Genomic DNA, 13,767 nt, shown 5'->3' with positions numbered 1-13,767 from the left:
CCTGCTGCCAAGGAAATCACTGGCACGGTCCCATTCTCCATCTCATTGGATTCTTACAACATTCCTGCCGTACTCATTTGACAGTATCTGATCTCAGATTACGGGCCAGAGAACTGAGGCCCAAAGGGGTCAATGATTTGTCCAGAGTCACAAAGCAGATAAGCGATGGAGGTGGGATTCAAGCCTTGGTCTGGGCCCCAAGCCTGATGATGTTTCTACTCTATCACACAAGCTTCCGCTAAACTTTGAGGCTGGGGCTGAGGGGCTTGGGAAGCAAGATGGTATTAACCTGTAAGTTCATTAAAGTATTCCATCCCCACAATGTGTTTTTCATTATCACAATCAAGTGGAATATTATTCTCCACACTTTTAAAGCAAAACTTGCACTAGCCAGATGGACAATGTGATTTCAGGGACCCACGGTGAAGAATGACCTGCAGCTAGAAGAGCCAACCTGGGAAGTCCCACTTGGGCTATTCCCTTACATTTCAGGCCCCATCCCAGAGATGGAGAATGGAGGGTGCTCATTCCATGCTGTTACCACAGGTCAAATCCAGGCCATATCAGAAGGGCCTGCAGGTAGGGGCAAGACATAGTTCTCACACCCAAATCTAAGCCCAATTTCTATTCCTTTTCTGATAGGGCCATACTCCAGAGCTGTGCACCTCCATGTTCGTCATGGACATGTCATGACAAGAGGCATACACCAGAAGCCATGCCAAGACAGCTGCAAGCAGGGCTGCTATTTCTGCCAACTCTAGGGTAGAGGCCCACTAGAGATAGGAGAGAAAGCTGCATCAGGGCAGAGTCTGGGGAATGCTGGCCCTCTTCTGGCTCACTCTCTTGACTAAACTCTTTTGACCATGCGAGAAGCATTTCTCCTCATTTCTAGATGCTCTCTACCTAAGGAAAACTACACACATAACAGTAATCTTTTCTTCCTTCCATGGTGAACTTTGCACTTTTATAGTCCGACAAGAATAAATAAAAGTTGCTCCACAGAATCACCAACATTCAGATGCATGGGCATCTCATTGCCTCTCCTTCACTTGGGCAGATGGAAGCAGCCCGCACGCTTCCAAAAGCACCACGAGTTCCTATCAACAGCCACAGCAGAACTCTGGCGACTGACAGCCAGAACGCCTCTATTTCTGATAGAGTCAAGCATGGGAAAATGTCGTACCAGCCGGCTAAAACCTTTTCCCTTGTAAAGCCAAAGGTGCTCTATAGCTGCTGTCCGCTGATGCTTAAGCACAAAGCTGGGCCATGTGCTCCAGGTCCTTCACGTTCTCGTCCTACGATGGAAACCCTTCCTCAAAGCCTTCCTCTGCCACCTCACCGTGGCCAAGGTGGGTCCCGGGTTCTTGAGGGGGAGGCATTGCATCAAACTGGAAAGGCTTCCAGTACAGGCCTGGCAGCTGGACTGTTTGGGGAGGAGAAGAGGCTTAGCACCAGAGGGTGGCCAGGGCAAGTGAGGAAAAAGAGCATCAGCTAAGGTGTGGCAGTGCTCTCTCTCAGCTGGGGAAGCAGGTGTGGATGGAAGCCCAGATTTCTGCAGTAGGACACAAGCAGAACAACTTTCCCCTTCAGTTTCCTTCCCTCTTCATATCCTCTGATCAGAGCCTAAAGTGACACCTCTGGGAGCTGTCAAACAACGGTCTGGCCCAGCTGTTTCAGAAAGCGCCTAGTTCCCAGTGCTTTACGCACAGGGACAAGGCACGGGGCCTTCAGCTTTACAATGAGCCAGTCCTCAGGGTCTACTGTGCCCAGCATCAAGAACACGTGAACCTCAGTCTTACCCCTTGGGAGAGCTGGTAGGTCTGATTGTACTTCCACATTTCTTCCAGAACAAGTTCCACAGAGCCCTCATCTGGGACTTCTCCATGAAATTCAATGCCCATCAAGTTGGCCATTCGGTGGAGCAGCCCTGGAACCTGCAGTAGCTGCTGGCGGGCGTGTTCTATGCGATACGTCCAGGCGTGGTCAATAAGAAATATGCTTCAAAACAAACAAAAAACCCATTATCAGGCCACGCAGAACTCATACGGCTTATGGCTCCCCGTCGGCTGTCTCATGGCAGCACCAAGGCCATAAGACTGTCCGTCATCGTGCCCCGACGGACACAAAATATGGAAAACACAGGGCTGTGGGAGAGGAGACGAAGACGGGAAGGGGAGGGGCAGAGGAAAAGTAGAGAAAGGCCAAGGGCCACAGTTGGTAAGTGGTGGGGCGCAACAGAGAACTACCAGCCATCCCTACAGGTGTTCCTCATGGCTCAGGGCCACCATCTAGGCCCCTCATCAGCCCGAGGGGCTGGTGCCCATCACACCATTCACGGTGATCTGAGGGAGAGCAGAGCCCAATTCTGAGTGGCCACAAGCCACAGAAGGATGACGCCAAAGCGCCAGGAGAGGGGCAGGCTGCAGAGGTGAGCGTGGAAGCCCACAGCCTCTCAGGCCCTGGTGGGCAGCTGCTGCTGCATCAGAATGAGAAGGCATCACTGTGGATAGTGCAGGGAGTCATACAGGAAGCACCAGAGGCCCCCGGCAGGGAAGCTATCCCGGGGGGCCGCGCCATCCTCCATCTGATGGGCAGAGCAGGCAGGTGGGTGACAAGGCCAAGTTCCCCACAGTCCTCCAGTCCCAATCCACCCCACTCATCTGGCCTCACTTTCTTCTCTTCCTTCAGATTTGATTCTTCATTCCTCCTCTCCTCTTCTCCTCCCTGTCCCTGCTGCCCTCTGCCTTCAATGTCTTTCCTTTGAAAGGTATTTATTCATTCATTCATTCATTCATTCATTCTCCCGCCTTGCCCAGCAGAGGAAAAGGTTACTTTCACACTCCTGATCACCAGGTTCTCATTCTTGATGTCCTTCCTCCACACCGCCCTGTCCCTCAGCCCACACATTCAATTGGTCACCACACCTTGCTATTTCTCCTCACCCCCACAGCCAACATTCTGGTGCAGGCCCTCAGTGGCCTCCTCACCTCACACTCCCTGGCCTTTCCAGTCCATCATCTACACAGCTACCAAAATGACTTTCCAAAGTACAGATCTGACCATGTCATCCTTCTCTCAGCAAACTCCAGGATCAAATACAAACTCCTGTTTGCCACCCAAAGTCCTTCCCCACCTTTATCCTCATTCTAGCCCACGTTCTAGACTTCTTGCTTTTCTCAGTGGTCTTGTACGGGCTGACCCCAGGCCTGGAACCTTCTCCCCCTGGCCTTCCCTCCCTCTTAGTAGGGCACGTTTCTTTCAAAGCATGACCCAAGTAACATCTCTACCGTTCCTAATCCTCCTAAGGTGTGAGGACCTCACTCCCCCACCAGTGAACCCGCACTGTATTTACCCTGTACACATTTCCATCTGCAGAGGACAGAAACATTCAAGTCTTCTTACACGTGACCATGAGTACTCCATCACCAACTACATTGGCCATCACGTGACGCTCTATTGCCCATCTCTGCACCTTTGCACTGGCTGTCCTCCCACCCTGGAATGCCCTCTCTTATCTCTCTACTTCTTAGAATCCTCGGGCTCCTTAAAAATTCAGCTCAAACCTTCAGGAGATTTTCCACGGCACCCCCCACTTACACTACTACTCTCCATCTAATCTCTGTATCTATTTACTTACATGTTACCATTATCATATCATTATTACATAAACTCTCTATGGGTAGAGACTGCCCTTAAGGGCAGTAAAGTCACAATAAAAATGTTAGCCTGGAAACTGCAGTATTAATTAGGAGGGTAAGAGTGGTTATGGTAGAAGGAACAATACAGCAGCAGTTAAGAAACAGGCTTCTAGTCCAGCTTGGCACCATGTGGTGGCATGACCTTAAGTGAGTTTTGTCCCCCCTTCTCTGGGCCTGTTTTGTCATCTGAAAATTAAAGAGGTGAGTTACATCATTCCTAAGGTTCCTTCTGGCTCTGAGAATCCATGAGCCTTCGAAACTTCCCCCACACTCCTAGGCTCCAACCACGGTCTTTTCCTTCACTCCTCACATCCCAAGAGTTATCTACAGGCCTAGGACCACAGAAATGATCAAGTCCAGCCTTACCTGACCAAAAATCTTCTCTACAATAAATGGTCCCCCAACCTCCAGTAGCAAAGAGGAAGGAGGAATCCTCCACATCCCAATACTGCCTGCTGCGCTCTGGAAGGGTGCTTAGTGCGAGAAAAACTTTTGTGACATCAAGCTGAAATAGGCTTCTTTGCCACTTCTACCCGGCACCCCCCGTTTTGCCCCACAGGGCCAATCCCAATTTAACACAGCAGGTCTTCAAAATCTCTGACGACAGCTGCCATCTCCTCCCTCTCAGTCTTCAACCCTTTAAGCCATCTCCAGTCCTTTCGCCCACTGGTCACCCTCATCCCCTCTCGGTCAGTGTTTCCAGAGCCAGAGGATAACGAGGCATCACGGTACAGTGGAGAGAGGCCTGCACTGGGGAGCTGGAGGACCTGGGCTCCAATTCCAGCTTTTGTTGTTGTCATTCAGTCGTTTTTCAGTCGTGTCTGATTCTTGCAGCTCCCGTTTGAGGTTTTTTTGGCAAAGACACTGGAGTGGTTTGCGCTATCCTTCTTCTATAGCTCGTTTTAGTAGATGAGGAAACAGAGGCAAACAGGATTAGGTGACTTGCCCAGAGTCACACAGCTAGTAAGTATGTGAGGATGGATTTGGACTCAGGAAGATGAGGCTTCCTGACTCCAGGCCTGGTGCTCTGTCCACTGTGCTACCCAGCTGCCCCAATCCTAGTTCTACTGTGTACGAACAGGGTGAACCTGGGCAAGTCTCCTAACCTTTGAGATCCCAGATTTCTTCTCTGTGAAACGAAGCGGCTGGACTAGAGGGTCTTTGACTCTAAGCTTGTGTATCATGTGACCACAGCAGCGGCCTCCAGGGATAGGGACCGACCCCACAGGTAGGGTCTGTAGTCTCTGTTGCTACAGGGACTTCTCTGTGCTCAGGTAGGTCATAGGTTAGCACCTTCTCCAAACTGCCCATCTTAGAGAGGTGCCTGCAGCATTTAGACAGGTCTCAGAGAGAGGCACAATGACTTGTGTCTGAGGCAGGATTTGAACTCAAGTCTTTTTGATTCTGAGTCCAGCTGTCTGTGCGCTCTGCTACAGCAAGGAACAGGAAGTAGCTGGTTCATAGAGTAAAGCACGCAGGAAGACTAAAGGGGGCAGGGAAGGGGTTGGGCTATGAAGAGCTAGTGCCGTGGTTCAGGAGACGTGGCTCAGGCAGTGGCTGACCGGTGCCAAGAGGGGCTCCAAGACAACTGGTGGGACACAGAGACCGAGAGGAAGGAGCGAAGGACACCTGGGCTGGGAACCTGGCACCTGGGCCGGACAGAAGGAGGCCTGGGGGGCTCAGGGATTCTCAGAGCTGCCCTAACCCCACCCGCCTCAAACTCAAGCCCCAGAAAGCCAGAGGGGGAAGAGATCTCCCAGCTGTCAGTCCTAATTCCCTAGGGCAGCGACTTCCACAGAAGCAGTTTTCTTAAAAGACACTGAACACGCTTTGCCTTTTCCAGACTTTCTACAGAAATGTTAGTGGGGGAACAGCTGGGTTTTGTTACTTTGAGGACAGAGGATGCAGAACACTGGCTATGGGGAGAAAGGGAAAAACCTCTGTCTTTGCAAAGAAAGGACAAAGGGAAATTTCACAGAAGTCACTTCTCAGAGCTTTTCTTCAAGAAGAAATTCCACATGTTGATATAATATAGCACCTTAAAGGATTGTACTATAACTAAGATGAGTTGCTTGCTACCACTCAACAGAAATATTCTTTCCCTTCAGTGAAGTCTGTTTGTCAAGCCATCCCACGACCTGCTTTCCCACCTTTTTCAAACTAAACAATTCTATTACCAAAAAAGCCTCTCTACCCCTTACCCCGAATTCTTGCATTACCCACCTACAGAGCTCCTCACCAGGCCGTGCCAAGAAACAGATTCTATTTTTTCATGGTTCACGTCACCGTGACCAGCTCTTCACTTCATTCTCCATGCCCGACGCCCCCTTCACAGGCCCAGTGTGAGCTGTGTGCTGGTAATGCTGAACAGATATCGCTAGACAAGTTAAGTTTAACGTGAAGCTCACACTCAACAGAGTTCTGCTTCGGTTCCTCCCCCCGTGTCGGCAGAAAACACCCCCAAGGGATGGGTGGCACCAGTTTGGGTACAAGCCTACCCGACATTCTCCAATGGACACCTACCTGTTGGGATCATTCGCTCGCAGTCCGTTTTCATTGGTCACAATAACTTTATAACAGAGTTCGTTTCCTGGATTTGGTTTCTTTTTCAACTCTTCTTGCATTTCTTCATCATCTTCTTCATCTTCCTCAACTTCCTCTACTTGCATGATTCCAAACATCTCACCAGCATCGAATATCTGAGATCAGAAGTACTCAGTCAGTTGAGACTGTGACAGTCAAAGATACCGTACACGGTTATGCTAGGATGCCCCCAACGTCATTCGACCGGGTTTACACAAGAGAAAGAGGGTCAAGGAACGTCAGCACTCCAAGGCACCGCTGAGATCATTTATTCCGGCCTCCTCATTTTACAAAAAACTGAGGTCCCAAGCAGGCTAGTCACATGGATACCAAGTGGGAGAGTTGGAACTGCAACATGAGTCAGTGCTAAACTGAAATATCTGAAAACAAGTTACTGACAACTAGAAATACCGACTTTCACACCCTCTTTCCCTGTTACTGTCGAGGGTATCACTGAGCTCCCCGTCACTCAGCCATCAAATGAATCTTCCTAAAGCCCGGGTCTGACCACGACACCTCCATTCAATAAATACTAGTGGCTCCCTATCCCACCAGGGTGAAACATAAAATCCTCCGTCTGGCTTTTAAAGCCCTCCTGCCCAGCAGCCTTCTCGAACCCGAGGGACACCGGTCTCCTGGCCGCTCCTTCTCCATGAGCCTCCATCTCCTTCGCTTTCCCCTGCCCGACGTACCCTCCCCCTTCATCTCCACCTCCTGGCTTCCGCCAAAAGACTCACCTTCTGGAAGAAGCTTTTCCCAGCCCTCCTTAATCTTAATGGCTGAGACTGAGACCATTCCCATTTCAGCCTGTCTCTTTCCTCTTTGTATACAGTTATTTGTAAGTCGTCTCTCCCATCAGACTGTGAGCTGAGAGCTTGTTCCCTTTTTTTCTATCCCCAGTTCTTAGAAGTGTGCCTAGCAAACAGTAGGCACTTCATAAATGCTGGCTGACTGATTACCATTTTATCAGTGACTTGGATAAAGGATTAGATGGCAAGCTGATCAAATCTATCATGCAGATCCAGAAGAGACAGCATGATGGATGAGTCAAAATTCTAAAGATCCTGACAGCCTAGAAGCCCAGCCCAAATCTACTAATGAAATTTAACAGCAACAAATGCAATTGCCTAATGCTTGGATTCAAAAAAATCAACTTCTCTGTTACAAGATGGGAAAGTATGGTTAGAGAATAGTTTGGTTGAAAACAATCTCAGGGTTTTAACAAATTTGCAAGTTCAACAGGACGTTAACAGTGAGATCTAGTTTTCCTCAAAACAATCCAGGGAGGAAGTTGGTGTACTAGCCTCATTTTTACAGGCCTGGAAACTGAGGCTGGAAGAGATGAGATGACTAACTTGCTACTGTAAGGAGCCTGTCTCCAGCCTCTAGGGCCAGTGCTCCTTCCATTAGCCTAAACGCTTTCTGGGACATTAAGCTAACACTAATTTCTTCTGAGATCTCCAACCTTTTAAAATTTATTTCAAAAATGTTTTACTGTTACCTTTTGTTTTTAATGTCAAATCATTTTGAGATATTGCCCTATCCTTGAATCAATCCTTCCTCGTAACAAAGAAAAACAGTTAAGCAAAAGCAACAAAGAAAGGTTGCCAAATGGTACAGTAGACTGAGTACTGGGCCTGGAGGCAGGAAGACCTAAGTTCAAATTCTGCCTCAGACACTAGCTGTGTGACCCTGGCCAAGGCACTTCACCTCTGCCTGCCTCAGTTTCCTCAACTGTAAAATGGGGATAATAATAGCACCTACCTTCCAGGGTAGTATCTGTAAAGTGCTTTGCAAACCTTAAAGCACTACAGAAATGCTAACTATTATCATAATAGAGTATAACTCTAACAAATACATTCCCACATTCTTCTCCAAATGTCGGCCCACCCCACAGCAGACAAAAAGAGGTTTCATTTTCTGTTCTCTGGGATCATTAGAGTTTGGTTTCTTTTCAGCGACATTCACGCCTGTGTGGGGTGTAGCCCCTGGCTATGTGCCCTACTGCTGCTCACTGGCCTTGCCTTGTCCTGTGGTCCTCCAAACGCCTATCTGTCATTTTGCACCACACAAACACGGATCGTTACATTTAGAAAGCGGCCCTGCCCCCTCCCAGGGCCTGCTGTGCCTGGCCACTGGGCCTCTGTCGTCGTTCTCCTTGCAGGCACGTGTGCTGGGGTGGGCAACAACTGTACACATACAAGTATATATAAGGTTTAATAGGTGAATATACGTGTGTATGTACACATGGAGTTTATGGTATACAGAGTAAAACGTTGGTTTCTAAGCCCAATCTCTGACAAGCTGCTTTCCAGTTTTCCCAGGAGCTGCTGTCAGAAGCAGGCCTTCCCCAAATACTCTGTTCTTGGGTCCATCAAACACCAAGCAGCTGCTTATGATTTCCGGTTTCTCTATATCTGTCCCGTTCTTCTGATTTACTTTTCTCTTTTTAACCACGATCAACTCACTTCATTTCAATGATACTGTTCTATAATCCAGCAGGTGTGAAGGTGCCAGGCCCGCTTCCCCCCTAAGGAAGCACCCTACCTCAGGTCTATAATGAGCTGATAATTATCTCCTTGTAACTTTCAGCTGACTCTCCCCCAAGAGCCCTTTAGACATCTGAAGATCAAGAACACGCCCGCCTGCATCTTCTCTTCTCCAGGTGAAGCAAATGGACTTTCCAAATGTCTTAGAGGGAGCAACCCAACCACGGGGAAGTAAAGTTATCTGTGGTTACAGAATTTTTCTATCTAGATGCTTGGTGCGCTTCCTAAACTTTAAATAAAGATGCCTTGGGGACCTAAAGCATCAATTTCTTTAAAAATCACTACACGAAACAATCCTTAGTTTTTTATTTTAGGTTGAAAAGGCAGTGCTTCGTCGGTGGGGATTCCCTCCCTAGAGCTCTGGACCTCCCTTATCTCCCCAGGACCTGAAAGCAGCTCGGGACCAAAGAGCTTTCTTTAAAGGATTCACAGCCATCACAACGTCCTTACAGGAGCCTCCCGGGATCACATGATTTTGCCTGTGGCCAAACAGCCAGTAATGCTAGAAGTGGAATTTCAATCCAGGTTTCTCCGGACTCCAATTCCAATACTCTTTCCAGTAAACCACAGGAACTCAGAGGATTAATTACTAGAAGTTGTCAGTACTAGCTTCTCAAGAGTCATCATCAGTAACAAGGCCCTATTTGTATCTGCTGACGGAGTGAGTCATCAGTACAATTATTATAATTAATCCTAATAATAACACCCTTCTAGAGAGGGTTTTGGAAAAGGAATCTGGCTGGATTCTAGGTCCACTGAACCAGCCATCGGTCTTCATGCTCTGCTTCACGCTCTGGATCACACAAAACCAGCCGCCAGGGCTGAGGAAGTTCAATAGGAAAGGAAAGATGGAGGGCTGAATTCAAAGATGTCTAAGGTTCCTTCCAGTTCTGACATTCTGTAATTCTAAGGGCAAGAAAGTGACTGAGAACCAAGCCTTTCAAAAAAGGAAACCTTTACTCAAGGGCCTTATAAACAAAAATATCCCTGAATTTGAGTATTTTTAATAGCAATGCAAAGCTTCCTTGCAGGTTTAACCTTCTACAACTCATTTGGCAATTCCATAATTTCATTTTAAGGCTTTTAATTTGGATACTAGGGGGAGGTGAAATATTATATGATAAGTTAGAGATGAAAAAAAAAACCCGTGGGGATAACTTAGGTGGACAATCTCATCTTTGAGATGGGAGCCCTGGGGCTTGAACAGGAAGAGCCTTGCCTAAGTTCCTAGGATCAAACTGGCGAGAGGGGGAAAACTCCAGTTCTTGGACTTCCCTGGCCAGATCTCCAGATAATGGGGGCTGCACAGGGAGCCTTAGACAGAGGGCCCAACATCCTGCCTCCAACACTTCCTGGCTGCACAACCACGAGCAAGGCATAGTACCTTTCTGTACCTCAGTTTCCTCATCTGTTAAAAGAGGAAAAATAACACTTTGCACAAGTGTTGAACATGCCCCTTAACACTTCCTAGTGCACCTGAACTTGATCAAAATGTGTAAATATATAATATACATCACAGATAACGACATATAACATAGACACTTGTTATGTACAAAGCAAAATAAATAAAATACAATAAAACATAGATAAGCATTACACTTTAAAATCAAGTCAATGTGTGCCCTTATTGTCTAGAATAAGGTCCCAGCTTCTATTTGAATCTGACACCACTGCTTTCCACAACCTACCTGACACAAGGGAGTCAGCATTCTGGAAAGTTTCATTTTACTTGAGATTTTTGTCAAACTAAACTTTAAGCAAAGGGTTCATTTCTACTGTGTTTTAAGTAGGTTTACAAGTCACTTTCCTCACAACTTAATGAGGTTGGAAGGGCAAGTGTTAACCCCCAGTTTACGGATGGTTAACACTCTACAAGGAAAACAAATGCAGAACCGGGTTCAAGGTCCAGAATCACACTGCTATTAAGTTTCTAGAAGCAAAATGATTTAAGAGGTTTCTGCAATGTGTTGTACATTCCTAGAAGAATCAACTATTTAAAAGCACACCACAGATCCTTCTGCACAGTAAAGAATACCTCTGTAAAATTCTAACGCCCCTATGCCCCTCTGTATTTTTGCACATGAGGTTTTGTCTAAATGATAGCTAGCATTTCTAGAGTACCTACTATGCGCCAGGCAACAGCGCCGAGCACTTCACAAGTATGAGTTCCTTTGGTCTTTACAACAACCTTGCAAGGTAGGTGCTATTATGATCCCCATATTATAGCTGAGGAAACTGAGGCAGGCAGAGGTGAAATGCCTTGCCCAAGGCCACCCAGTCAGTAAATGTCTGAGGCAGGATGTGTACACAGGTCTTCCTGAGAAATACAACAATTTGGGGAATTTTGGTAGTGCAGGTCAAGTCTGACTGCCGCTTCAAATCGGGTTTCCCTCAGTGTCCTTTTGGCCAACAAGCCTACAATTCTCCTACCAAAGCTCTCCTCCTTTTTAAGCAGCTAAGTCCTTCCTTCACTGGGGTGCTCGAGTGCCTTCCTCCTCCCAGCTCCAAAGCCATTGGAGCTTACATCAGAGCTTACTCTGCAGGTCTAGGAAGAAGGTGTGGAGCCTGTTTGGAGAAGCCCAGAGGGCCCGCCCGGAGGACTCCGAGAGACACCCCAGAGCCAGAAGGGATCACAAGAGATCAACTGGTCCAATTCTCTCATTTTAGATACAAGGAAATGGAGAACACAGGGGAAACCACTTATTCACATTGCTGATGAGAGGCAGAGCAGGAAGATCTGAGAAATTTGTGGAGTAGGACGTCCCAGAGGGTCTGAATGGACCATCCCCTGCAAATCGCCCCAGTGCTAGGAATGCCTGAAGGAGGGTGGTCTGTTTCTCTAGTCTTCTTTCACAAAACTTAGTTCCCCCAACCTTCCCAAGACTGCTGCCTCCTCACCCCCCCCCACTCAGATGAAATGGGGGTGGGGGGAAGAGAAGGGGCCAGCCAAATCCTTTCTTCTCCCTTTGAACCTATTCTGACAAGCTGCCTCCCTAGTCAGTCACCAGACTTCGTCTTAACAAGCTGCCTCCCTAGTCAGTCAGCAGACTTCGTCTTCCAGTGGCCACAAGTGCCCAGGCCCTAGCTAAGACTACCTTTTCTGCTAATTGCTCCAGAGCTCCCACAAAAGCAATCAGGTGAGCTATGAAAGGGAAGGTGACAGTACAATCCATGTGCAAACTGAAATCTGCTGAAAGCTAAATACATAAGCAGTGGTCAGGTGGAGGGAGGATGACTCTAATTTTCCAGCAGGAACAAAGCAAGATTTTTCCTGGGAGGGGTCCTGTCTCCCCTCCCCTCCTCTCACAACTTCACTTTCTGCCAACAGATCTCCAGGCTCTTTGGTGCAAACTCTAGAACGTGGGTCCCAAAGCTTTCTCTCAAGAACTCAGAACACTTGCACCTAGAGAGGTCATGGCTCAATGCCAGCAGTTTAGCCCCAATTCTGTTTAGTAGTGGAGACCTCCATTCCTCAGGCCCTCCCACAAGCCTGCAGTCTGGGGGCACAAAGTCAGCCGCCATCTCCAGCCCGATCTGGCCCAGGCGAGGCCCTTCCCCACGTGTAACCTGGATGCTGCCTCCTGTTGGGCTGAGCTCACTCACTCCTGGCTCGGGCCAAGGCACTTAGACGCTGGCTGCCCTGACCTCCTCTTGCCCCTCCACGAGTGCCTTCTTGATAAGGTGAGCGTGCTTTCTCAAACCCCAGGAGAACGAGGGGGGCCCGGCATGACCCCTGGGCAGCATCAGGCCTAAGGGAGCACTTACTGGACAGGAGGACACTCTCCCATGGTCTTCTATTTAGTTCTGCTCTTGGGAAGCCTGTCAGGAGAGGGAGGCGAGGTGACCGGCTCTCACCAGTCCAGGCAGGACTAGCCTCAAACTGCCCTGGGACCCCATAGTCCAAAGCCTAGGTCCTCCCACCTCCCGAAGCCCACAGGCCAGGGGGTCTGGATGACTTCTGCTGGTCAGGGAATTAATGCCTGGCACACTTCTGTGCGGGCGGCTGGGCGGTGCAGTGGATAGAGCCTGGAGTCGGGAAGACTCACGTTCCTGGCTCCAAACCCGGCCTCAGACACTCACTGGGGTGTGACCCTGGCCAAGTCTCTTCACCCTGTTTGCCTCAGTTTCCTCACCTGTGAAATGAGCCGGAAAGGACGGCCGGCTCCAGGGTCTCTCCGGCAAGAAAACCCACACAGGGTCAGGGACCAACCCTTCCGTGCCCGCAGGGGGTTGGGGGGCGATCGCAGACCTCAAAGCCCTCAGACCCTCCCCTCCCCTCTCAAGGATGCCGCCCGCAAACAGAGCCGGTTAACATTTATTAAGCGCTTGCTGTGTGCCAACGCTACGCAGAGGGAAGCGACGCCCCCGTGGGGGGAGGGTCACCCAGACCACTGCCCCGTGCCTGCCTGGCACACACTAGGAGCATACTAAGTGCTGGATGACCGGCCTCCTGCCCCCACCCGCACGAACTGGGTGCAAAAGAGGAATCCTCAGGGGACCCCCCCCACAGCCCGCCAGGTGGCCCCCCTCCTCCTCCCTGGGGCGGGTCCTCACGCTCGCCCCGCCCCCTTCCGCCCCCTCCCCCGGCCCCGGCGCCCCCACCTCGCGGTGCAGCTTGTGCAGGAGGCGGCCCCAGTAGCGCTCGGGGATGGCGGAGGCCCGCAACGCCGGCCCGTGCAGCGCCACGAACGCCTTGTAGTCCTCGCCGCCGCCCTCCATCGCTGCCACGGCCGCCGCCGCCGCCGCCGCCGCGCGAAGCTGCTACCGCTACCGCCGCCACCACCACCCGCTCTGAGCGAGGCCGCCCCGCCCCTTTCGCGGCTCCGCCCCTCCACGCCCGCTCCAGAAGCCTCGGGCTTCCGCCTCGCTACGCCCCGCCCCTTCCGCCCGGGCGCTTCCTCCCGACGCCCCGCCCCCTCCGCCCCCCTCCTCCCAGG

At 49.9% G+C, this 13,767-nt stretch overlaps 1 protein-coding gene across 1 annotated transcript in view; it reads right to left on the bottom strand.

Moving 5' to 3' along the window:
• TTLL12 (tubulin tyrosine ligase like 12) overlaps nt 1–13,549 on the bottom strand; it is a 38,389-nt gene extending 24,840 nt beyond the window's left edge. Inside the window, exons 1-3 of the mRNA XM_027854287.1 lie at nt 13,433–13,549; nt 6,222–6,397; nt 1,800–1,998 (exon numbers count right to left, since the gene is read on the bottom strand). Coding sequence (XP_027710088.1) covers nt 1,800–1,998; nt 6,222–6,397; nt 13,433–13,549 — 492 coding nt within the window. The remainder of the gene's footprint in view (nt 1–1,799; nt 1,999–6,221; nt 6,398–13,432) is intronic.
• Between the last annotated feature and the right edge of the window lie 218 nt (nt 13,550–13,767).

Source organism: Vombatus ursinus, unplaced genomic scaffold, assembly GCF_900497805.2.
Source record: "Vombatus ursinus unplaced genomic scaffold, bare-nosed wombat genome assembly UNPS02010394.1, whole genome shotgun sequence".
Lineage (NCBI taxonomy): Eukaryota > Metazoa > Chordata > Mammalia > Diprotodontia > Vombatidae > Vombatus > Vombatus ursinus.
The sequence above is the reverse complement of the archived record's forward strand: the minus strand, read 5'-3'. Positions and strand labels throughout refer to the sequence as shown.